This window comes from Rhinichthys klamathensis, unplaced genomic scaffold (assembly GCF_029890125.1).
Source record: "Rhinichthys klamathensis goyatoka isolate OS25496 unplaced genomic scaffold, OSU_Roscu_1.1 h1tg000176l_1, whole genome shotgun sequence".
NCBI classification, from domain to species: Eukaryota; Metazoa; Chordata; class Actinopteri; order Cypriniformes; family Leuciscidae; genus Rhinichthys; species Rhinichthys klamathensis.
This window is the reverse complement of record NW_026606705.1, coordinates 1,307,501-1,333,889: the sequence shown is the minus strand read 5'-3', so window position 1 is coordinate 1,333,889 and position 26,389 is coordinate 1,307,501. Positions and strand designations below refer to the sequence as shown.

At 46.1% G+C, this 26,389-nt stretch overlaps 1 protein-coding gene across 1 annotated transcript in view; it reads right to left on the bottom strand.

The window, feature by feature from the left end:
* Window positions 1–1,902: 1,902 nt before the first annotated feature.
* The window catches only part of fhod3a (formin homology 2 domain containing 3a), an 87,874-nt gene continuing 63,387 nt past the window's right edge, over window positions 1,903–26,389 (bottom strand). Inside the window, exons 23-30 of the mRNA XM_056260246.1 lie at window positions 21,818–21,937; window positions 20,879–21,040; window positions 12,812–13,002; window positions 11,890–12,094; window positions 10,517–10,540; window positions 9,126–9,324; window positions 3,154–3,312; window positions 1,903–2,116 (exon numbers count right to left, since the gene is read on the bottom strand). Coding sequence (XP_056116221.1) covers window positions 2,037–2,116; window positions 3,154–3,312; window positions 9,126–9,324; window positions 10,517–10,540; window positions 11,890–12,094; window positions 12,812–13,002; window positions 20,879–21,040; window positions 21,818–21,937 — 1,140 coding nt within the window. The 3' untranslated portion in view covers window positions 1,903–2,036. The remainder of the gene's footprint in view (window positions 2,117–3,153; window positions 3,313–9,125; window positions 9,325–10,516; window positions 10,541–11,889; window positions 12,095–12,811; window positions 13,003–20,878; window positions 21,041–21,817; window positions 21,938–26,389) is intronic.

The window sequence follows — 26,389 nt, the reverse complement described above, 5'->3', positions numbered from 1 at the left end:
CTGTTCAATCCCAGCTCTTGTCTTTCATTTGTGTAACGTTCTCAGCATCTGTTCTGTCACTTCTCCTCGATTCAGCCGCCGCTTAATCTGGGCACTTTCCAGCAGTTTCTAAAGATGAAGCTCACTGTTATCGTCTGTAATGGCAGATTAGCATGTTTGGGATTAATAAAGTTTTATCATGTTCAATCAAACTGAGGAAAATATTTACCATCATTACAAGAAATGGATTTTGTGCTAATAATTTAAAACTGAACCATATTTTTAACTTTGAAATGGGGTCTTTGTTTACTTTAGCATGTTTAGCAGACGTACCGTGTTTTCAATGGCGTCCGCTGTATAAAACTCCTGATCACTTCTCATTGTCATTGTGAAGGTGAGTGTGTACTGGCTTGATCAGTTCTTCGTGGGGTTTCGGGAAGAACATTTATGGGACATTTGTCAGATTTCGTTAGTGATTTGAAATATGGAATTTAAATGCAAGTTTAACTAGCTTTTAAGATTTCCCCATTCAAGGAGATATTGGACGCCCGAGACTCCTCGAAAGGGACTTTACAGTGCTTACTATTAAACAATTAACAGGTTTTTACGGTAGTACTTTTTACAGTTAAAATTACAATCATTTTTTTAAAGTGAACAAATCATAAAATATACACAAATGCATTCATACGAAGGTGTTTTTATGTATTGAAGGACATTATCTCAGAAACACACATCCACTCAAACACTGACAGTGTCTTCCTTCAGAAAGGGTTTATTGCCGGCGGTGAACGCATGCGATCGAAGTGGAAAAATGTTACAAGGCTTTCAATTCTGCAAAATGAGTTCCCTCCTAAACATCTCAGGCGTGAAACAGACGAGCGCTGGGGATCGTCTGCGTTTGTGTTCTGAAATAACAGTAAAACTCAACACAAGTTTCTGTTCAAACACTGTAAACTAAAAACTAATGTTACTGACGAGATCTGAGCACGTCCTCTAAAACACTTTTAAATGAACACGTACAGAAAATCATCAGACAGCAATCTACAAAAACAAAAGGACAATAACATTTTTTACAGTCTCGTTCATTGTCAAAAATAGTTTCACCGTTCTGTACATTTAACAATTCCTGGAGACAGAATGCATCTGATGTAGATTTCATATCAATCTTTAGTTATTTATACAAGTCATGTTTTCTCATAAAACTCCCGTATTAAGGTGCAACATGATGGCTCTTATTACGGCTGGAACCAACAAAACCTCCTTCGAAACACACAATCAGAAGCAGCAGCTGGAGAACTAGTTGAACGTAATGGAGGACGTGATGTGACGGAGCCTTAGGATTGGCCAAACCACATGAAGGAGTTTATTATCCTCGTTCCTTCTGTGTCAAAGGCACAATCTACCGTAACACTCGCACAGAAGACGCTACAGAAAGCAGAAGACGGCAGTGGATCATGAAACACGTCATTCTTCAAAAAGCACAGACGCGCGTCACTTAAAACACCAGAACTGCAATATGGCAAAAGATATAAAACTCAACAGTTTTTAAAAGATCCGATGGCGGAAACGTCTGGAATCTGTGTGTGTTTTACACCCGTTTCACTGTCAATAAACAGATTTAATGCTCTTATCTTATAGATTTTGTAATAAATAAACCAAAAGTATCAAAAAGGTCAATTTTCCTGACCTGACTGATGCACACAACGTGATTTAAAGCTTCATTCATCGCTCCTCTGTGTCTGCCATTCGAGATGAGTTTTAAATAGAAATAACTCAAATGAAGATGACAGAAAACCCTGAGTTAGTGTTCAGTCGGGGCTAAAACATCGTCGTTTCACTCAATTCTAAAAAGTCACAGTGCAGGCTTGTGATTGGCTGGTGAGGTGTGATGTAATGAGGGCGTGGCTTAGAATAAAACGAGGCGGAGCTGTGACGTCACTCTATATATGATCAGGTGATTCGTTAATAAGATGCGTTTACTGTGGGATCTTGGGTGTTGTGTTGTCCTGAGGTGAGTTCTGGGAAGGCGTCAGTGTGGTTCAGTTCGGGACGTCCCGTTACACCGGCATCTCCGACGTGTCGAATCCCAGCGCCTGGGCTTCTTCTGGGGTCAAGCCACCCTTCAGAGTCCGTCTCACTGAGACACAAGAGCAATCATCATCAGCTTTAGTCAATGACATTCGCTACAGGAACTGGTTATTAACCCTATAAACACACATTTAGGCTGACGTCGAAACTTTTCAAAAAGACTATCGTTTCAGGCTTCACAGGGTTAAAGGAGGAGTTCACTTCAGAATTTAAATCTCCTGATAGTTTACTCTCCCGCACGTCGTCCAAGATGTTCATGTCTTTCTTTCTTCAGTGGGAAAGAAATGAAGGTTTTTGAGGAACACACTCCAGGATTTCTCCATATAGTGTCTTCAATGGGGTCCAACGGGTCGAAGGTCCAGATGTGAGTTTCAGTGCAGCTTCAAAGTCTCGACACGATCCAGCCGAGGAATAAGAGTCTGATCTAGACAAACCAGCCGACATTTATAACAAAATACACATTTATATACTTTTTAACCACTAATGCTGGCCTTGCACTCGCTGTGATGCGACACACACTACGCGATCAGGGTGAAAGGTCAAGCGTGACGTAGGTGTAAGGACAGATCTAGTGTTTACAGAGCGAACGTGCAAAGACTGAGTCAAACGCCATTTACAAAACAATAAATAAATAAAAGGTAAACCAACGATGTCGGACGATTTTGAAGTTGTAGAATAGGGCGGAAAACTTTTTTTTTTACTCCATTTCTGAACCAGAACACGCTTGACCTTTCACCCTGATCACGTAATGCATGAGGTCGTGGACCTGCAAGACCAGCATTAGTGGTTAAAAGTATATAAATGTGTATTTTGTTATAAATGTCGGCTGGTTTGTCTAGATCAGACTCTTATTCCTCGGCTGGATCGTGTCGAGACTTTGAAGCTGCACTGAAACTCACATCTGGACCTTCGACCCGTTGGACCCCATTGAAGTCCCTATATGGAGAAATCCTGGAGTGTGTTCCTCAAAAACCTTCATTTCCACTGAAGAAAGAAAGACATGATCATCTCGGACGACGTGCGGAGAGTAAACTATCAGGAGATTTTAATTCTGAAGTGAACTCCTCCTTTAAGAGATTAACGTACGTGATTTCCGGTTTACGCGTGAGCGTCGGCGTTCGCGGGGTTGCGCTCGTTCTCTGGGACTCTGAGTGGCCGAACGCACGATCCGGTCCATGATGTCATCGGCAGCGTCGTCCGTCACACACGGGGACTCTTCGTTCGCAGCGGCCAATGCGGTGCGTCCTACAGAGAGAGAAACACACACACACACACACACACACACACACACACACACACACACACACACACTCATGAGGAGGATGCAGGTTCGCTTTATCTCAGTGCATTCTACATCTTAAAGGGATAGTTCACCCAAATATGAAAATTAGCCCATGATTTACTCGCCCTCAAGCCATCCTAGGTGTATATTTGTTTATTTGTTTATTTAAAAGGATCCCCATTAGCTGACGCCGAGACGACAGCTAGTCTTCCTGGGGTCCAAACAATACATCCAAAAGCCAATAATTACAAACACAATTACTCCCAAAAATATCATATATAAATACACAAAAACAAAATAAAAACAACAACAACAACAACAAAAAAATAATAATAAAGAATAACATAGCACATAATGCAACCTCACTCATACCAATCCAGACGATATTATGATGTTGAAAACCAATACAGTCTTAGTCTTTTTTTAAAACCAGTTTTTTTTTTAAACCAGTTTTTCCCTTGATTTCACGAACCCCAACAGGAAGATTGTTCCAAAATACAATTGACCTATAAAACACAGTCCTCTTCATAGAGTCAGATTTAGGTAGGGGTAAAGAAATCTGTCGACTATTCACCCCTCTTGTGTAATGTGAATGGATATCTGAACAATAAATTATATTATCATAAAGAAATTTAGGAATCCGAGTGTTAATAATTCTATGAAAATATACTAACATATTAACAGATAGTCTATGCTTGACCAACAGCCAAGCAAGACGTTCATGCATCTCTGCAACACTAGTTCTCGAAGAACAACCGAGAACCAGTCTTGCAGCCTTATTTTGCGCCACTTGTAATTTTTTTTAAATGACTGCTTGATGCAGCAGACCATACAACAGAACAGTAATCCAAATGACACAAAACCAATGTACAGACAACACGACTAAACAACTGTATTTTTAAAAACTGTGCACATTTACGCACTACTGCAACAGCTCTACCCATTTTAGCAACAACTTGTGATCAGACCATGACAATGTGGAATCGAGCCAAAGTCCCAGAAGCTTCACCTTTTTTACTTGCTGTACATTTTGACCATTTACTTGTATATTAATTTTAGGATTATCAGATAATCTATACTTAGAACCGAATATTATACTCACAGTTTTTGAAATATTTAGAACAAGTTTATTTGTTTTTATCCAATTATCCAATTTGCTAATCTCGCAAGACAGAACCTGATTAAGCTCTGAACATGTAGGGGCTGCATAATAAAGAGTAGAATCATCAGCAAACATAGTCAATGTAGCCTTACTGAGTATATACGGCATATCATTTGTAAATATTGAAAATAACAAAGGTCCGAGGCAACTTCCTTGAGGAACACCACAATCCAGGGACTTGCTACTAGATAATGCACCATTAAAATAAACTCTTTGCGACCTCTCCGACAAATAGCTCTTAAACCACTTGATTGCTGAGAAAGTAAAACCATAACTAATAAGTTTAGAAATCAAAATTTCATGGTCAATCACATCGAAGGCAGCACTGAAGTCTAGTAGTAGTGTACCCACTAGCATTGAGTTATCAATTGATGTTAGCCAGCTATCCGACATTTGTGTCATTGCAGTGCAGGTGGAATGACCATACCTATAAGCATGCTGAAACATCGTAGTCAAATCATTGTTAGAAAAGTAATCTTGCACTTGCTCAAATACAATCTTTTCCAATAATTTACTTAGAATAGGCAAGATGCTAATAGGCCTACTATTTGGACCACAGAAAGTTGATTTTGTGTCTTTGGGTAAAGAAATTATCTTACCCTCCTTCCAAAGTTTTGGACACACACCACTAATCAGACATCTGTTAAAAATGTGACAGATTGGTTTAGAAATATGTCCAGCTGATAACTTCAACAGCCGACTATCCAAGTTGTCTGTACCAGCAGACCCACCAAAAGTCAAAGATCTCAATAACATTTCCACCTGCACAACATTAACCTGATGAAATTCAAAACTACACAGTTTATCTTTCATAATACACCTTTCAATTAGCTCATCTGAGTTGGAATCAACAGTGTATTTCATTGACTCTCTAAAGCTAGAAACTTTATTAACAAAATAATCATTAAAATAATTTGCAATCTGTATTGGCTTAGTCAAATAAACTCCATTCAATTCAACAAAAGAAGTACAAGTCGATTTTTTCCCCATGATTTCATTGAGTACATTCCACATTCTCTTACTATCTGTACCGCTATCATCAATTCTCTTCTTAAAATATTCTTTCTTTTTCACTCTGTTCACCTTGGTCACCTGATTCCTTAGAATACAATACAATTTTCTGTCCTTAAGAGAGTCAGAAATAACCGCAACCTTTTTAGCCTCTTCCCTTTGAGCCATTAAGCTCCTTAACTCAGTATCAACCCAAGGAGCACTTTTGGCTTTAACTGTAAATTTCTTTAATGGGGCATGATTGTTAACAACTCTCATAAAACAATCCATAAATAAATTAAGGGATGCATCAACATCATCAATTTCACTTATCAAATTCCATTTAATATTCTCCAATTCATTTAGAAAACTCTCCTCATTAAATACCCTATAAGATCTTTTCATAATAATTTTAGGACAGGCTCTAGGTAACTTAGTTCTCCTGGAGACAGCAATACAGTTGTGATCACTAAAGCCAACTGTTACAGAAATGGGTATTGAGCACATATCAGGATTATAAGTGTAAATATGATCAATACATTTTGATGTTAACAATCCTGTATTGTTACTAGAAATTCTTGTTGGTTGATCCATTAATTGAGATAAACCACATGTGTCTGTCATGGTTTTAAGCTTGTTCTTCAAAGGACAAATATCAGACAGCCAATCAATATTTAGATCACCCAACCAGTATAGCTCTGTTTTCCTCAGTCACTTTATCTAGCATATTACATAAACCATTTACATACTCTATCCTGGCACTAGGTGGCCTATAACAACCAAGAATAATAGGTTTTAAATGAGGAAGATGTACCTGTAACCACAACACTTCAACATCATCAATCATTAAGTCATGTCTCAGTTTAACAGGGAAATGATCCCGTATATAAATGGCCACACCTCCTCCAAACCTGTTTCTATCATTTCTATAAATTGAAAACCCCCCTATATCAACATCTGAATTGTCTATGAAGTGATCCAGATGAGTTTCAGAAATCATAAGTATGTCTATTTTGTTCAGTTGCAAAAATAAAGACAGATCTTGAATTTTGTTCCTTAGACTACATATATTAATATGTGCAAGGATTAAACCTTTAGGTAATTTATTTATTCTGGTCATCTTAATTAAAAGTAAATAAGTCCTATATTATAATGTAGTTAAATATCTTGTACCCTAAGTTATTATAACTTCAACAAGTAGGCTACATACATATAAGTCCTGCACACAGACACACATGCATGTACACAAACATATATAAAATTGAGCTTAAAAGCTCATTAAGACAATAACTGACTTTGTCCATCTCTTGGGGTGATAATCAGTTTATCATACTTCAAACTCGCTTTTCTAGCAGCTTTCACCTTCGGCCACAACTCTTTCCTCCTCAATTGCACAGCTTCAGAGAAATCTTCATTAATGTAGATCTTAGTGCCCTTTAATTTCTTGGCAGAAGAAAAATCAGCTCTCTATCTTTAATGCGAAGAAGTTTGACAACAATTTTCCTCGCCCTTCCCCTCTCCTGAAACTGACCAAGTCTCTGGGCACGCTCAATGTCCATATTTATTCCATCCAAGCCCAAGTTTTTTGAAAACATATCTCGCACCTTTTTCTCTGATTCACACCAATTCTCTCCTTTCTCGTCAGCAATGCCATCAATTAAAATATTTGTTCTCCTGTTCTGGTTTTCAATGTACTCAAGCTTGTTGAACATTGCATCCAACTCCTGCTTGGAAGAAGTAATGTTTGTCTCAAATGCCCTCATCTTTGACTCAATCTCAGTGCATCCCATCTTCTCCTCTTCAAACTTTGTTTGGGTAAATTCCAAGCTGGTCTTCAGCTCCTGTACATCTCTGATAACACCATCCAATCTTTTGTTAGTTCCATCCATGATCAGCTGAATGAAACATTTGAAGTTATCTTGCTGCTGCAATAACATATCTTTATAGATCCCTCTCTGCTGCTCCATTAACTGGGAGAGTACACTCATTGTGACAACAGCATCCTCCTCACAAGGAGATGTTTTAGCATTTTTAGGCGGCATAATGTGTCTTACCAGGATGTACCAGAAGTTGATGAAAGTTGCAAATGTTGATGGTGACAGATTTGTTTGTCAAGGTCCTAGTAGGCCCAAAAGCCCATCAACTTGGGCTACAGCCCAAGCTCAGCGGATAGTAGAAATATTGTCCCCAATATTGAGACGCAGTTTAATTAAAATGCAACTTGAGACAATAACCACTAAATTTTGGGAATACCAGAAAGGATTCAATAGATTTTTTGTTAGATTCTAAGAGGCCAGGTTCTCAGACAAAACTCCTGGCGGCCATCTTGCAAAAAGGGTGAGTTTCTTCTCTCAGACGAACACAATCAGAGTTATATTAAACATGTCCTGGCTCTTCCAAGCTTTATAATGCCAGTGAATGGGTGATTCTGTTTAAAGACCATAAAAGTGCATCTGTCCAATAAAATTTAAATTTTTGGATGAACTATCCCTTTAATGCTGACGTGTGTGTGTGTGTGTCTCACCTCTGCCGGCTCGTGAGCGTGTGTGTGTGTGTGTCTCACCTCTGCCGGCTCGTGAGCGTGTGCGTGTGTGTGTGTGTGTGTGTGTCTCACCTCTGCCGGCTCGTGAGCGTGTGCGTGTGTGTGTGTGTGTGTGTGTGTGTGTGTGTGTGTCTCACCTCTGCCGGCTCGTGAGCGTGTGTGTGTGTGTGTGTGTGTCTCACCTCTGCCGGCTCGTGAGCGTGTGTGTGTGTGTGTGTGTGTGTGTGTGTCTCACCTCTGCCGGCTCGTGAGCGTGTGTGTGTGTGTGTGTGTGTGTCTGTCTCACCTCTGCCGGCTCGTGAGCGTGTGTGTGTGTGTGTGTGTCTCACCTCTGCCGGCTCGTGAGCGTGTGCGTGTGTGTGTGTGTGTGTGTCTCACCTCTGCCGGCTCGTGAGCGTGTGTGTGTGTGTGCGTCTCACCTCTGCCGGCTCGTGAGCGTGTGTGTGTGTGTGTGTGTCTCACCTCTGCCGGCTCGTGAGCGTGTGCGTGTGTGTGTGTGTGTGTGTGTGTGTGTGTGTGTGTGTCTCACCTCTGCCGGCTCGTGAGCGTGTGTGTGTGTGTGTGTGTGTGTGTCTCACCTCTGCCGGCTCGTGAGCGTGTGCGTGTGTGTGTGTGTGTGTGTCTCACCTCTGCCGGCTCGTGAGCGTGTGTGTGTGTGTGCGTCTCACCTCTGCCGGCTCGTGAGCGTGTGTGTGTGTGTGTGTGTCTCACCTCTGCCGGCTCGTGAGCGTGTGCGTGTGTGTGTGTGTGTGTGTGTGTGTGTGTGTGTGTGTCTCACCTCTGCCGGCTCGTGAGCGTGTGTGTGTGTGTGTGTGTGTGTCTCACCTCTGCCGGCTCGTGAGCGTGTGTGTGTGTGTGTGTGTGTGTCTCACCTCTGCCGGCTCGTGAGCGTGTGCGTGTGTGTGTGTGTGTGTGTGTGTGTGTCTCACCTCTGCCGGCTCGTGAGCGTGTGTGTGTGTGTGTGTGTGTGTGTCTCACCTCTGCCGGCTCGTGAGCGTGTGTGTGTGTGTGTGTGTGTGTGTGTCTCACCTCTGCCGGCTCGTGAGCGTGTGCGTGTGTGTGTGTGTGTGTGTGTGTCTCACCTCTGCCGGCTCGTGAGCGTGTGCGTGTGCGCAGGGCTGGAACCACAGTGGTGTCGCTGCTGTCGCTGCTCTGAACGCTGGTCTTCAGCACCGCCTTCATCTGCTCGTGTTCGGCGGTGTCTTCAGCGTGACACAAACCCTGCGGCTCCGTGTGTGTCCCGACAGGAGGAGCACTGCTGCTCACACACACCCGACCCGCCTGGACACACACACACACACTGACCATCACGGACTATACAAGAACATCTTTAGACATGATTACAGCTGCCTACACTTTTGGAGGATTAGTTTCCTGTCTGTAATATATAACAGGGATTCCCAAACTGGGGTTCATGAGGTCATGAAAATAGTTAATAATTAATAAAATCATAAAAATGTCAAGCAAAAATTAAAATAAATAAATAAAAGCAATCAAAACATAAAATCATAAAAAAAGATCAAATAAAAAACGAATCAACAAATTAATAATTAAAATAAAAACCATCAAAACAACAATATATATATATATATATATATATATATTCAAAATAAATAAATAATGTTAAAATAAAAAAAACTATAAAAAATAGATCATTTAAATAAAATAACACTAACAATAATAAAATCATACATTTGAAATATATAAATAATCTTATTAAAAACAATTAAAATAAATAATTTAAAAATAAAATAACACTAAAATAATAAAATCGTAAATTTAAAATAAACAAATAATGTTGAAATAAAAAACAATTAAAATAAATTCCAAACATTCCAAATAAAACACTAAAACATTCAGTACTGTGCAAAAGTCAAAGCACGTTAATATTTTAGTATTACACACAAAAAAGATTTTAAGCCAGTTATATCTTTTGCTGTAGTGTGTATATCAGTAAACATCAGTTTACATTTACTGTAATTAACTGTAATAATCCAGTGCAGAAGGAGCCTGACAACAGCTGGTCTGACCTCTTCATCTGCCTGAGCCTTGCACAGGACTGGATATTATATGTGTTTACCTGCATGTCATGTGACCATTAACTGTGAATGTGTTGATAAATGAATATTAAACTTAAAATCTTAGTGCCACTTCAAGAAAATATTGCAGGTCAAATGGGATTGGCTGACAAAAAAAGTTTGGGTTTCTGATGTAAAGAATCATTTTTTGCACAGATAGAATCTATAATCTACACAACAGACAGAGATTCTGTCATAAACCTGAAACTCTCAAGTTAACACACACACACAAACACACCAGACCAAATCAAGACAAAAACACTGCTGAGCATTTCCAGGTTAGTGAATCTGTACAGGGTTATTCAGTGAGACTCAATCAGATGCTGTGAGCTTTAACAAACATCCAGTTATAAGACATTAACGGTTAATATCTGCCAGAACAAACACCCTCATACCTCACTGTCCTCTTCATCATCAGTCTGTGGTGAGAGAGAGAAATGCAGGATGAACAGACGGCTTACAGTCTCTAGTAGTGTGTTATTGATTCTGGGTGACCACTGAATAATCAGAACTCTAGCTCCGCCCACATCACTGAATAATCAGAACACTCTAGCTCCGCCCACATCACTGAATAATCAGAACTCTAGCTCCGCCCACATCACTGAATAATCAGAACACTCTAGCTCCGCCCACATCACTGAATAATCAGAACACTCTAGCTCCGCCCACATCACTGAATAATCAGAACTCTAGCTCCGCCCACATCACTGAATAATCAGAACACTCTAGCTCCGCCCACATCACTGAATAATCAGAACTCTAGCTCCGCCCACATCACTGAACAATCAGAACACTCTAGCTCTGCCCACATCACTGAATAATCAGAACTCTAGCTCCGCCCACTTCACTGAATAATCAGAACTCTAGCTCCGCCCACACCACTGAATAATCAGAACTCTAGCTCCGCCCACATCACTGAATAATCAGAACTCTAGCTCCGCCCACACACTGAATGATCAGAACTCTAGCTCCGCCCACACACTGAATAATCAGAACTCTAGCTCCGCCCACATCACTGAATAATCAGAACTCTAGCTCCGCCCACACCACTGAGAATAATCAGAACTCTAGCTCCGCCCACATCACTGAATAATCAGAACTCTAGCTCCGCCCACACACTGAATAATCAGAACTCTAGCTCCGCCCACACACTGAATAATCAGAACTCTAGCTCCGCCCACATCACTGAATAATCAGAACTCTAGCTCCGCCCACACCACTGAATAATCAGAACTCTAGCTCCGCCCACATCACTGAATAATCAGAACTCTAGCTCCGCCCACATCACTGAATAATCAGAACTCTAGCTCCGCCCACACACTGAATAATCAGAACTCTAGCTCCGCCCACACACTGAATAATCAGAACTCTAGCTCCGCCCACACACTGAATAATCAGAACACCCATGATTGTAAACTATGCTTTTACTATCTAGTAATTGCTGACTCTATTACTCCAACTCTGAGCGAACTCTCTGCTCCTCACCACGGTGCGTCTCAGGTGTTAAATATTAAATTAAATATTTTATTTGTTTACCTGCACGCCATGTGACCACTGACCAACATCACAGACCCAGGAGCATGCGGATGTGTTACTGCAGTCAGAATAAGTGTGTAAGCGTCAGAGATGTGAGTGTGTGTCATGAGCTCACCGGTGTCAGAGGTGTGTGTGTGTGTATCGTGAGCTCACCGGTGTCAGAGGTGTGTGTGTGTGTCGTGAGCTCACCGGTGTCAGAGGTGTGTGTGTGTGTGTGTGTGTGTGAGCTCACCGGTGTGCTGAGGTCTGTGATCATCTTCCCGCGCGTCTTGTTCCTCTCTCTGTGATCGGCCCGCTTCTGTCTCTGCTGCAGGACCCGGTCGCGTGTGGTCCGGTACTCCAGCGCGAACTCGCTGATGATCTTACTGAGGCGCGTCACACTGATGTCCCGCACGCTGTGGGCCGGCTGACCCAGGAACAGCAGGAACGAGTGAAACCTGCCGCGCAAACCAGAGTCATCAATCATCTTTACATCAGATTTAATATTCCGGACATCAGACGTATAACCAGCATCACACTAGACTACAGCCTCTCCGGGCGGATGAGCTTCACCAGGGGAGCTGGAGTGATGTCATTCACCACAGGACGTCTGTAACGGCCAATCACAGGGGGTAATCTCAGTTAAACCAGCAGAAGTGTGAGAGTAACGAGAGTTACACACCGCCGTCATGTGTGTGTTACGCTGCTTCCTGATATCACGTGCACACACATGTAACCTATATTTATATATATAAAACAGTTATGTCCGGTCGAACCATGTCTTAATTAACTTCAGATTGGATATGCTGGTAATAGGCACTTAGCTAACGCTAAAGATGTGTCGTGGCGCTAACGAGTGCGTTTGATCTTCTCTCTGATCTGAACGGTGTGTGTGTGTGTGTGAAACACGTGAGTTTTGCGTCCCGGCGTCTCGAACGCTTCATCAAGCGCCTCCACACTCGGAAAACTACTTTTAAACAGGAAATGACGGAATATTTACGCACAGCGGGACTAGCATCACCTGAGCTCATTTCCCCGGACCTTACTGAAGCTAAAGGTCTCTGTAATCTTTACAGCGCTGTCCGTGATGAGTTGTCCCACTGAGATGCACATTGGGAAGCTCTGCTAATGATCACAGTGATGTCACACTCGCCCCGTCCCGCGCTAGGCTTCACCTGTTCATGACTCTGCGGTGCACGATCTTCAGGATGATGATCCTCTCGGCGCAGTCCTTCAGGAAGTCCGACATCTTCTGCTTCAGCGCCGGCTTCATCTCGTGCTTCGCGATGACTTTCAGGTGATCCCATGATGCTTTGCAGCGCCACTCCATCTGGGTCAGGCTCTCCTGCAGCTGATCGAAATCCACCTGCAGAACGACACACACACACACACACACACGTCGACCGGATAGTGTGACAGCTTTCACTCATATCTATATATATATATATCTTTTTTTTGTTCTAAATGGTTTTAGGTTCATGCAGAAGACCATCAGTCTCCAGAACATTCATCACAGGTTTAGAAACGTGTGTTAAACAGTCAGTAAAGCACCTGAGGCCTGAAAGCCTGCTGTCACTGCGTGTGTGTGTGTGTTAGAGTGAGTGTGTGTGAGTTTGTGTGTGTGTGTCGCACCTTGGCGGAGCGCGTGAGGGCCCCGATCTCGGAGTACAGGTCAGTGTGTGTGTGTGTGTGTGTGTGTGTGTGTGTCTCACCTTGGCGGAGCGTGTGAGGGCCCCGATCTCGGAGTACAGGTCAGTGTGTGTGTGTGTGTGTGTGTGTGTGTGTGTCGCACCTTGGCGGAGCGTGTGAGGGCCCCGATCTCGGAGTACAGGTCAGTGTGTGTGTGTGTGTGTCTCACCTTGGCGGAGCGTGTAAGGGCCCCGATCTCGGAGTACAGGTCAGTGTGTGTGTGTGTGTCTCACCTTGGCGGAGCGTGTGAGGGCCCCGATCTCGGAGTACAGGTCAGTGTGTGTGTGTGTGTGTGTGTGTGTGTCTCACCTTGGCGGAGCGTGTAAGGGCCCCGATCTCGGAGTACAGGTCAGTGTGTGTGTGTGTGTGTGTGTGTGTGTCGCACCTTGGCGGAGCGTGTGAGGGCCCCGATCTCGGAGTACAGGTCAGTGTGTGTGTGTGTGTGTGTGTGTGTGTGTGTGTCTCACCTTGGCGGAGCGTGTGAGGGCCCCGATCTCGGAGTAAAGGTCAGTGTGTGTGTGTGTGTGTGTGTGTGTGTGTCTCACCTTGGCGGAGCGTGTGAGGGCCCCGATCTCGGAGTACAGGTCAGTGTGTGTGTGTGTGTGTGTGTGTGTGTCTCACCTTGGCGGAGCGTGTGAGGGCCCCGATCTCGGAGTACAGGTCAGTGTGTGTGTGTGTGTGTGTGTGTCTCACCTTGGCGGAGCGTGTGAGGGCCCCGATCTCGGAGTACAGGTCAGTGTGTGTGTGTGTGTGTGTGTGTGTGTCTCACCTTGGCGGAGCGTGTAAGGGCCCCGATCTCGGAGTACAGGTCAGTGTGTGTGTGTGTGTGTGTGTGTGTGTGTCGCACCTTGGCGGAGCGTGTGAGGGCCCCGATCTCGGAGTACAGGTCAGTGTGTGTGTGTGTGTGTGTGTGTGTCTCACCTTGGCGCAGCGTGTGAGGGCCCCGATCTCGGAGTACAGGTCAGTGTGTGTGTGTGTGTGTGTGTGTCTCACCTTGGCGGAGCGTGTGAGGGCCCCGATCTCGGAGTACAGGTCAGTGTGTGTGTGTGTGTGTGTGTGTGTCTCACCTTGGCGGAGCGTGTGAGGGCCCCGATCTCGGAGTACAGGTCAGTGTGTGTGTGTGTGTGTGTGTCTCACCTTGGCGGAGCGTGTAAGGGCCCCGATCTCGGAGTACAGGTCAGTGTGTGTGTGTGTGTGTGTGTGTGTCTCACCTTGGCGGAGCGTGTTAGGGCCCCGATCTCGGAGTACAGGTCAGTGTGTGTGTGTGTGTGTGTGTGTGTGTCTCACCTTGGCGGAGCGTGTGAGGGCCCCGATCTCGGAGTACAGGTCAGTGTGTGTGTGTGTGTGTGTCTCACCTTGGCGGAGCGTGTGAGGGCCCCGATCTCGGAGTACAGGTCGGTGTGTGTGTGTGTGTGTGTGTGTGTCTCTCCTTGGCGGAGCGTGTAAGGGCCCCGATCTCGGAGTACAGGTCAGTGTGTGTGTGTGTGTGTGTGTGTGTGTCTCACCTTGGCGGAGCGTGTGAGGGCCCCGATCTCGGAGTACAGGTCAGTGTGTGTGTGTGTGTGTGTGTCTCACCTTGGCGGAGCGTGTGAGGGCCCCGATCTCGGAGTACAGGTCAGTGTGTTTGTGTGTGTGTGTGTGTGTCTCACCTTGGCGGAGCGTGTAAGAGCCCCGATCTCGGAGTACAGGTCAGTGTGTGTGTGTGTGTGTGTCTCAACTTGGCGGAGCGTGTGAGGGCCCCGATCTCGGAGTACAGGTCAGTGTGTGTGTGTGTGTGTGTGTGTGTGTCTCACCTTGGCGGAGCGTGTGAGGGCCCCGATCTCGGAGTACAGGTCAGTGTGTGTGTGTGTGTGTGTGTGTCTCACCTTGGCGGAGCGTGTGAGGGCCCCGATCTCGGAGTACAGGTCAGTGTGTGTGTGTGTGTGTGTGTGTGTGTGTGTCGCACCTTGGCGGAGCGTGTAAGGGCCCCGATCTCGGAGTACAGGTCAGTGTGTGTGTGTGTGTCGCACCTTGGCGGAGCGTGTGAGGGCCCCGATCTCGGAGTACAGGTCAGTGTGTGTGTGTGTGTGTGTGTGTGTCGCACCTTGGCGGAGCGTGTGAGGGCCCCGATCTCGGAGTACAGGTCAGTGTGTGTGTGTGTGTGTGTGTGTGTCTCACCTTGGCGGAGCGTGTAAGGGCCCCGATCTCGGAGTACAGGTCAGTGTGTGTGTGTGTGTGTGTGTGTGTGTCGCACCTTGGCGGAGCGTGTGAGGGCCCCGATCTCGGAGTACAGGTCAGTGTGTGTGTGTGTGTGTGTGTGTGTCTCACCTTGGCGGAGCGTGTGAGGGCCCCGATCTCGGAGTACAGGTCAGTGTGTGTGTGTGTGTGTGTGTGTGTCTCACCTTGGCGGAGCGTGTGAGGGCCCCTATCTCGGAGTACAGGTCAGTGTGTGTGTGTGTGTGTGTGTGTGTGTCTCACCTTGGCGGAGCGTGTAAGGGCCCCGATCTCGGAGTACAGGTCAGTGTGTGTGTGTGTGTGTGTGTGTCTCACCTTGGCGGAGCGTGTGAGGGCCCCTATCTCGGAGTACAGGTCAGTGTGTGTGTTTGTGTGTGTGTGTGTCTCACCTTGGCGGAGCGTGTAAGGGCCCCGATCTCGGAGTACAGGTCAGTGTGTGTGTGTGTGTGTGTGTGTGTGTGTGTGTGTGTGTCTCACCTTGGCGGAGCGTGTGAGGGCCCCTATCTCGGAGTACAGGTCAGTGTGTGTGTTTGTGTGTGTGTGTGTCTCACCTTGGCGGAGCGTGTAAGGGCCCCGATCTCGGAGTACAGGTCAGTGTGTGTGTGTGTGTGTCTCACCTTGGCGGAGCGTGTAAGGGCCCCGATCTCGGAGTACAGGTCAGTGTGTGTGTGTGTGTGTGTGTGTGTCTCACCTTGGCGGAGCGTGTGAGGGCCCCGATCTCGGAGTACAGGTCTGTGTGTGTGTGTGTGTGTGTGTGTGTCGCACCTTGGCGGAGCGTGTGAGGGCCCCGATCTCGGAGTACAGGTCAGTGTGTGTGTGTGTGTGTGTGTGTGTGTGTCGCACCTTGGCGGAGCGTGTGAGGGCCCCGATCTCGGAGTACAGGTCAGTGTGTGTGTGTGTGTGTGTGTGTGTCTCACCTTGGCGGAGCGTGTAAGGGCCCCGATCTCGGAGTACAGGTCAGTGTGTGTGTGTGTGTCTCACCTTGGCGGAGCGTGTGAGGGCCCCGATCTCGGAGTACAGGTCTGTGTGTGTGTGTGTGTGTGTGTGTGTGTGTCGCACCTTGGCGGAGCGTGTGAGGGCCCCGATCTCGGAGTACAGGTCTGTGTGTGTGTGTGTGTGTGTGTGTGTGTGTGTGTGTTCACTGCTGGACCTGGCTGAAACTCCTGACAGGCCCCATCGCAGGACAGCACTGGTGGCCCTGGAGCTCGCAAAATATAACATCGACATAGCAGCTCTCAGCGAGACCAGACTACATGGGGAGGACTCCCTTGCAGAGGTTGGTGCTGGGTACACCTTCTTCTGGAAGGGGGTCCCTAAAGGCACTCGCCGTAACCATGGAGTTGGCTTTGCTGTAAAGTCTAAACTGCTGCAGCGCATTCCGGAATCCCCCATCGGCATCAATGAAAGACTGATGACATGGCGCATTCCCCTGGCAAAGGAACGCTTTGCCACTCTCATCAGTGCATACGCTCCAACTCTTGATGCCGAACACAACATCAAAGAGGATTTCTACAGAGCTCTTGATGCCATCTTACAGAAAACCCCAGCTACGGACAGGCTCATACTCATGGGAGATTTCAATGCTAGAGTGGGCACGGAGCACCTGGTATGGAATAAAGTCATTGGCCAGCATGGTGTGGGGAAAATGAACCACAACGGGCTCAGACTCCTCTCCCTCTGTGCAGAGCACCAGCTGGTCATTACTAACACCGTCTTCCAGATGAAGAACAGGCTTAAGACCACCTGGCAGCACCCCCGCTCAAAACACTGGCATCTTCTTGACTACGTGATTGTCCGTCAAAAGGACAGACAAGAGGTCCTTACGACCCGTGTTATGCGCGGAGCTGAGTGCTGGACTGACCACCTCATGGTCAGATCCAAACTACTCATGAGCATTCAACCCCGTGGCCCGAGGATGGCTCCAAACAAGAAACTCAACTGTACAGCGCTGAATAGCCTTACCACCAAAGATAACCTCCGACGGCTACTTGCTGAAAACCTCAGCAAGATCCCAGAGGAATCAACCGACTGGCCAGCATTGCGCCAGGCTATTCATAGCGCAGCCACAGAGGCGCTAGGCCAATCAAGGAAACACCACCAGGACTGGTTTGACTGTAACTCAGCTGAGATACAGTCACTCCTAAAAACCAAACATGAGGCCCACAAAGCTCTCCTGTCCTGCCCTGGATCTCCCACCCTTAAAACCTCCTTCATTGCTGCAAGAACAGCAACCCAGCGAGCCCTCAGGACTATGGAGGACACCTGGTGGGTGCAAAAGGCGCGAGAAATCCAGAACCTGGCAGACTGCAACAACAGTCATGGCTTTTACGATGCCATAAAAGCATTGTACGGCCCCAGGAAGCGGGTGATTGCCCCAGTCCGATCAGCTGACGGCGCCATCCTCTTTAAGGACCGCCACGAGATTCTTGCCCGTTGGGCAAATCATTTTGACAGTCTCCTCAACCACGTCAACCCTGTCGACCCACATATTCTGGATAATCTCCCAGACCTGCCACCTACCATGCACCTGGACACCCCACCACTTTACTCAGAACTCCGGCAAGCTATTGCAGGGCTGAAGAACAACAAAAGCGCTGGACCCGATGGAATCCCTGCAGAGGTTTTTAAATACGGAGGATACCTCCTCACGTGTCGCCTGCACCTCCTGATCCAAAACATCTGGGAACATGGGATCCTCCCACAGGACTGGAAGGATGCTAACATCGTGGTAATTTACAAGCAGAAAGGAGACCGTGCAGTCTGCGGCAACAGCCGAGGAATATCTCTCCTCTCCATCGCAGGGAAAGTCCTGGCCAAGATCATGCTCAGCAGACTGGTTGATCACATCTCGGAAGCTGTGCTTCCGGAAACTCAGTGTGGCTTCCGGAAGACCAGATCCACGACAGACATGGTTTTTGTCTTGAGGCAGCTGATGGAGAAGAGCCGAGAACATCACAAAGACCTTTACGTTGCCTTAATCGACCTCAGCAAAGCTTTTGACACCATCAACCGTGAACTGCTCTGGAAACACCTCTCCAAACTTGGGGTACCACCCAAGTTTCTCCGCATCCTACAGCAACTGCATGATGGGATGCAAGCCAGAGTGCTCACTGGAGAACTCCAGTCAGAGTCCTTCGAGGTAAACGTTGGGGTGAAGCAAGGCTGTGTCTTGGCTCCGGTGCTCTTTAACATCCTCCTCTCTGCCATCACCTGCCTCTTCCACCGTGTCATGGGACATGAAGACGGTGTCCATGTGGAATACCGACTTGACGGAAGCCTCTTCAACATACGTCGGCTCCAGGCCCGCACAAAGACAAAGACCCGCCAAATCTGTGAGCTTCAGTATGCTGATGACTGTGCCGTCTTAGCTCACAGCCCAGACTCTATGCAGCACGCCCTCAACACAATATCCCGTCTGTACCAATCCTTTGGCCTACAGGTCAACATTCAAAAAACCGAGGTCATGTCCCATCTCACTACCTCCGCCCCCACACCCCCCAGTTTTCACATAAACGGCGTTCCACTTAAAACAGTGGACCACTTTACCTACCTCGGCTCCACTTTGTCCTCATTCTGCTCCCTGGACAAAGAAATACACACCCGGATAAATAAAGCCTCATCATCTTTTGGACGCCTACGCAGCAGGGTTTTTGAAAACCGTAACCTGAAGGTCAGTACCAAGGTTGCTGTTTACAATGCGGTATGTGTCTCTACTCTGCTCTACGGGGCAGAGTCATGGACCCCATACCGCCAGCACATCATCAACCTAGAGGCCTTCCATATTCGCTGCCTACAGAAGATCCTCAGGTTGTCCTGGGAAGACCGAATCCCCCATACAGTCATCCTCAGCAACACTGACTCAATCTGTATGGAAGCAGCTGTTGCCAAAAAACATCTGCGTTGGATAGGGCACACCATACGCATGCCTGAACACCGATTGCCCCGTCAAGTCCTCTACAGTCAACTAATGGGCGCAAAGCGGTCCGCTGGAGGGCAAAAGCGGCGCTTTAAGGACTACACCAGGGACATCCTAAAGAGAGCGAACATTCCCCCCACGCAGCTTGAATCACTGGCACTCGACAGACCTGCCTGGCATGTCACCTGTGCAACTGCAATCTCTCAAATACATCAAACCAACCAAGACCGACGATCCGAGAGGCGCATTAAGAGACACCAGTGGGCGGCTGGTACCCCCCTGGTGTCTGGTTTCCCTTGCTCCATCTGCGGACGAGTGTGCGGCTCAAGGATCGGACTCAACGCCCACGAGAAGTGGCACCAGCGGCAAGGTCGCTAAACCCACCCCCCTCCCACCCCCACCCCCTGGAGCAAGCGTCATCATCGTACACGATGGACAGCTAAGAAGTGTGTGTGTGTGTGTGTCGCACCTTGGCGGAGCGTGTGAGGGCCCCGATCTCGGAGTACAGGTCAGTGTGTGTGTGTGTGTCTCACCTTGGCGGAGCGTGTGAGGGCCCCGATCTCGGAGTACAGGTCAGTGTGTGTGTGTGTGTGTGTGTGTGTGTGTGTGTGTCTCACCTTGGCGGAGCGTGTGAGGGCCCCGATCTCGGAGTACAGGTCTGTGTGTGTGTGTGTCTCACCTTGGCGGAGCGTGTAAGGGCCCCGATCTCGGAGTACAGGTCAGTGTGTGTGTGTGTGTGTGTGTGTGTGTGTGTCTCACCTTGGCGGAGCGTGTGAGGGCCCCGATCTCGGAGTACAGGTCTGTGTGTGTGTGTGTGTGTGTGTGTGTGTGTCTCACCTTGGCGGAGCGTGTGAGGGCCCCGATCTCGGAGTACAGGTCAGTGTGTGTGTGTGTGTGTGTGTGTGTGTGTCTCACCTTGGCGGAGCGTGTGAGGGCCCCGATCTCGGAGTACAGGTCAGTGTGTGTGTGTGTGTGTGTCTCACCTTGGCGGAGCGTGTGAGGGCCCCGATCTCGGAGTACAGGTCAGTGTGTGTGTGTGTGTGTGTCTCACCTTGGCGGAGCGTGTGAGGGCCCCGATCTCGGAGTACAGGTCAGTGTGTGTGTGTGTGTGTGTGTGTGTGTGTGTGTCTCACCTTGGCGGAGCGTGTGAGGGCCCCGATCTCGGAGTACAGGTCAGTGTGTGTGTGTGTGTGTGTGTGTGTGTGTCGCACCTTGGCGGAGCGTGTGAGGGCCCCGATCTCGGAGTACAGGTCAGTGTGTGTGTGTGTGTGTGTGTGTCTCACCTTGGCGGAGCGTGTGAGGGCCCCGATCTCGGAGTACAGGTCAGTGTGTGTGTGTGTGTGTGTCGCACCTTGGCGGAGCGTGTGAGGGCCCCGATCTCGGAGTACAGGTCAGTGTGTGTGTGTGTGTGTGTGTGTCTCACCTTGGCGGAGCGTGTGAGGGCCCCTATCTCGGAGTACAGGTCAGTGCTGTCGGGGCAGTTCTCCACCACGAGGCCGCAGACGTGATGCAGGAGAGACTGCTTGTGCACCGTGTCCTTCACCTCAGGAACCTTCTCCAGATAACTCAGATCGAAGCCTTTCGCCTGCACACACACACACACACACACACACACACACACACACACACACACACACACACACACACACACACACACACACACACACACACACATCACGACTGAACATCGAACACCAGCGCTCAGAGCTCACAGCAAACCTCACAGAACCTTTGTAATATAATTAATCTAAACACAAATGTATGTAATATTTAAAGGTGCGTTGTGTAATATTTAGGAGGATCTGCAATATCATACAGGGATGGCGATTTCAAAACACTGCTTCATGAAGCTTCATTCGCCGCTGATGATCTCTGTCAACCCATGATCACGAGGAGTCACTGTCTGTGGGGTTTACCTGATCTCTGATCAGTTTTATACATTTGTAGACGTTGCAATTAGACATTAGCATCATTAAAATGAGTAATGGTAGTTAATGGTCTTATTGGCCTGTTCATCTGAGCCATTCATGGAACAAACAAAACAAACCCTGACAATTGATTAAAGAACATATAGACACTTGATAATCGTATTAGATGATTAGATCATTGCATTTGAAAGATTTCACTTTAAATAAAAAATAGATTTGCAATAGATTTTTAAAAGTTTGTTTTTTGTTGTTGCATGTTCGGACCAGGGATTTTTGTTGCATTTACAGTGTTCTGACCACTAGAGGTCACTGTGGAGACGAGTGTACGGCACATTTCTGCTTCAGTGTTCAGTGCTGCAATACGCATCCTCACCACTAGATGCCGCTAAAACTTACACAGTGCACCTTTAAGTGTGTGTCGTGTTAAACCTCACGTTAGAGCCGTTCAGGAAGTTTCCGATGGCGAGCAGAGTGGACAGGATAACCCGTAGCGTTTTGTTTTTCTCCAGCTGATCCATGCCCTCCTTCAGGTCCTGTAGCGGCTCAGCCACTTCCTGTCAGAGCGGAAACATTGCATCGGTAATTAGCTGAGCTGTTAAATGCATGATGTCACGTGGAAGATGAGCGGCAAATCGAGCTGCAACCTTCCCGTCTCTCTCTCCCAACACTGAGTGAGTTAAGCTGCAGTTCCTCCACTGGCCACTAGAGGCCGGCTGCAGAAGAGACTCAGTCCCATAGACCCGCATGTTAAAATACACAACTTTACAGCAGAAAAACACATGTTTACAGCCTGGTGCAAAAAGTGCTTTTGGTCTATAGAGCTAATGTTGCACTTCATGACGACTGTGAGGGGGGGAATGTTTTTATAACTCATCCGTTTAAATTATATTAAGCCTTAAAGTTGTGCATAATTAAGGGCGTGGCCCCTTGAGTGACAGGTGGATTGCCGCTGATGTCACTACTAGTGTTTGTCTGCTGTGTGTTAGCGTCACGTCACCTCAGCTAATCCGCCTCGCTGCACATGTTCGTTTATCCGCGAGTGACGCGGCCAAGATGGCGACGGCCGGCTCCGCCCACTTTGGGTTTCAGAAACGCTCTTCAGAAACACTCCGGGTGACGACACACACACTACACACATATTATATACAGTCTGTGGTCTAACACAGGTGACTCTCTGTTTCTGCAGGATCTCAGATGGAGGGGAAAACAAATGTGCTTCTCGTTATTAGAGTCTTTTGTTTGTGGCACACGATGTTCCCCTCAATTAGACTGAAAACATCTCCTGCGTCAGAGGAAAGATAAAACATGGAAAACCTGAGGAATTTAGTTATTTATGAACGCCTTCAAACGGTTTCCACCACTGAATGTGAAGGTGATGCGTAAGTTCAAAGGTCGATTTCCCTGTGACGATTTCAAAACATTGATCTGTTAGTTTGATTATTTCGACTGGGATCCCGTTCTGAAAACATTTAACCACTGTTATTTTATTATCATCGAGTTTTTTTCTTTTAATATGTCTTAATATAGTTTTTATTAATATTATTACAGTTTTAGTTATTTAGTACATCATTAAAGTACACGAAAATGAGAATTTTTTCTTTGGTGACTAGCTTAAATATATATATTTATATTATTTTTATTTATTTTTTATTATTATTTCAAGTCACAAAATGTTTTTTTTTTATGGTTTTACTTTAACTATAATAACCCTGCGTTTAACTTGCATTTAAGTAGCACTTTTGTCAATTTTTTTTTGGAAAGAATTGTCAATTTGTAGTAGAATATAGTTGGATGTACTACTGTTCAAATGAGAAAAGAAATTAATACTTTTATTAATCAGGGATGCATTAAATTGATCAAAAGTGACAGTTAAGACATTTATAAATGTTACAAACGATTCTATTTCAAATAAATGCTGTTCTTTTGAACTTACTATTCATCAAAGAGTTTTGAAAAACAAAATGCAGTTTCCATAAAAATATGAGCTGTTTTCAACACTGATAATAATCATAAATGTTTCTTGATCATCAGATCCTCATATTAGAGTGATTTCTGAAGGATCATGTGACACTGAAGACTGGAGTAATGATGCTGAACATTCAGCTTTGATCACAGGAATAAATTACACTTTACTGTATATTCACATAGAGAACAGCTGATTTACATTAGACTAATATTTCACAGTTTTTGATGTATTTTTGATCTAATAAACACAGCCTTGATGAGCAGAAGAGACTCTTTCAAATAAAGACCCCAAACTTTAGAACCTGATAAATGCTGGTGCCCACTTCTTCAGTTCCAGTGGCTCTCTGACACACGAGTGAACAGATGAACAGGTGAACAGGTGAACAGATGAACAGGTGAACAGATGAACAGGTGAACAGGTGAACAGATGAACAGGTGAACAGATGAACAGGTGAACAGGTGAACAGGTGAACAGATGAACAGATGAACAGGTGAACAGAACAGGTGAACAGATGAACAGGGGAACAGATGAACAGGTGAACAGATGAACAGGTGAACAGATGAACAGGTGAACAGGTGAACAGATGAACAGGTGAACAGATGAACAGGTGAACAGATGAACAGGTGAACAGATGAACAGATGAACAGGTGAACAGATGAACAGGTGAACAGGTGAACAGATGAACAGGTGAACAGGTGAACAGATGAACAGGTGAACAGATGAACAGGTGAACAGATGAACAGGTGAACAGGTGAACAGATGAACAGGTGAACAGGTGAACAGATGAACAGATGAACAGGTGAACAGAACAGGTGAACAGATGAACAGGTGAACAGGTGAACAGGTGAACAGATGAACAGGTGAACAAATGAACAGGTGAACAGAACAGATGAACAGGTGAACAGATGAACAGTTGAACAGGTGAACAGATGAACAGATGAACAGGTGAACAGGTGAACAGATGAACAGGTGAACAGATGAACAGGTGAACAGAACAGATGAACAGATGAACAGGTGAACAGATGAACAGGTGAACAGGTGAACAGATGAACAGGTGAACAGATGAACAGGTGAACAGGTGAACAGGTGAACAGATGAACAGATGAACAGGTGAACAGAACAGGTGAACAGATGAACAGGGGAACAGATGAACAGGTGAACAGATGAACAGGTGAACAGATGAACAGGTGAACAGATGAACAGGTGAACAGATGAACAGGTGAACAGATGAACAGGTGAACAGATGAACAGATGAACAGGTGAACAGATGAACAGGTGAACAGGTGAACAGATGAACAGGTGAACAGGTGAACAGATGAACAGGTGAACAGATGAACAGGTGAACAGATGAACAGGTGAACAGGTGAACAGATGAACAGGTGAACAGATGAACAGATGAACAGGTGAACAGAACAGGTGAACAGATGAACAGATGAACAGGTGAACAGGTGAACAGGTGAACAGATGAACAGGTGAACAAATGAACAGGTGAACAGAACAGATGAACAGGTGAACAGATGAACAGTTGAACAGGTGAACAGATGAACAGATGAACAGGTGAACAGGTGAACAGATGAACAGGTGAACAGATGAACAGGTGAACAGATGAACAGATGAACAGGTGAACAGATGAACAGGTGAACAGGTGAACAGATGAACAGGTGAACAGATGAACAGGTGAACAGGTGAACAGATGAACAGGTGAACAGATGAACAGGTGAACAGGTGAACAGATGAACAGATGAACAGATGAACAGGTGAACAGATGAACAGGTGAACAGGTGAACAGATGAACAGGTGAACAGATGAACAGATGAACAGGTGAACAGATGAACAGGTGAACAGATGAACAGATGAACAGGTGAACAGATGAACAGGTGAACAGATGAACAGGTGAACAGGTGAACAGATGAACAGGTGAACAGATGAACAGGTGAACAGATGAACAGATTAACAGGTGAACATATGAACAGGTGAACAGATGAACAGGTGAACAGGTGAACAGATGAACAGGTGAACAGGTGAACAGGTGAACAGATTAACAGGTGAACATATGAACAGGTGAACAGGTGAACAGATGAACAGATGAGAACAGGTGAACAGGTGAACAGATGAACAGGTGAACAGGTGAACAGGTGAACAGATGAACAGATGAACAGGTGAACAGATGAACAGATGAATAGGTGAACAGGTGAACAGATGAGAACAGGTGAACAGGTGAACAGATGAACAGGTGAACAGATGAACAGGTGAACAGATGAACAGATGAACAGGTGAACAGATGAACAGGTGAACAGATGAACAGGTGAACAGGGGAACAGATGAACAGATGAACAGATGAACAGATGAGAACAGGTGAACAGGTGAACAGATGAACAGGTGAACAGGTGAACAGATGAACAGGTGAACAGAACAGGTGAACAGATGAACAGATGAACAGGTGAAAAGGTGAACAGAACAGGTGAATAGATGAACAGGTGAACAGATGAACAGATGAACAGGTGAACAGATGAACAGGTGAACAGATGAACAGGTGAACAGATGAACAGATGAACAGGTGAACAGATGAACAGATGAACAGGTGAACAGGTGAACAGATGAACAGGTGAACAGGTGAACAGATGAACAGGTGAACAGATGAGAACAGATGAACAGGTGAACAGGTGAACAGGTGAACAGATGAACAGATGAACAGGTGAACAGATGAACAGGTGAACAGGGGAACAGATGAACAGGTGAACAGGTGAACAGGTGAACAGGTGAACAGAACAACAGATGAACAGGTGAACAGATGAACAGGTGAACAGGTGAACAGATGAACAGGTGAACAGGTGAACAGATGAACAGGTGAACAGATGAACAGGTGAACAGAACAGATGAACAGGTGAACAGGTGAACAGATGAACAGGTGAACAGAACAGATGAACAGATGAACAGGTGAACAGATGAACAGGTGAACAGGTGAACAGGTGAACAGAACAGATGAACAGGTGAACAGATGAACAGGTGAACAGATGAACAGATGAACAGGTGAACAGAT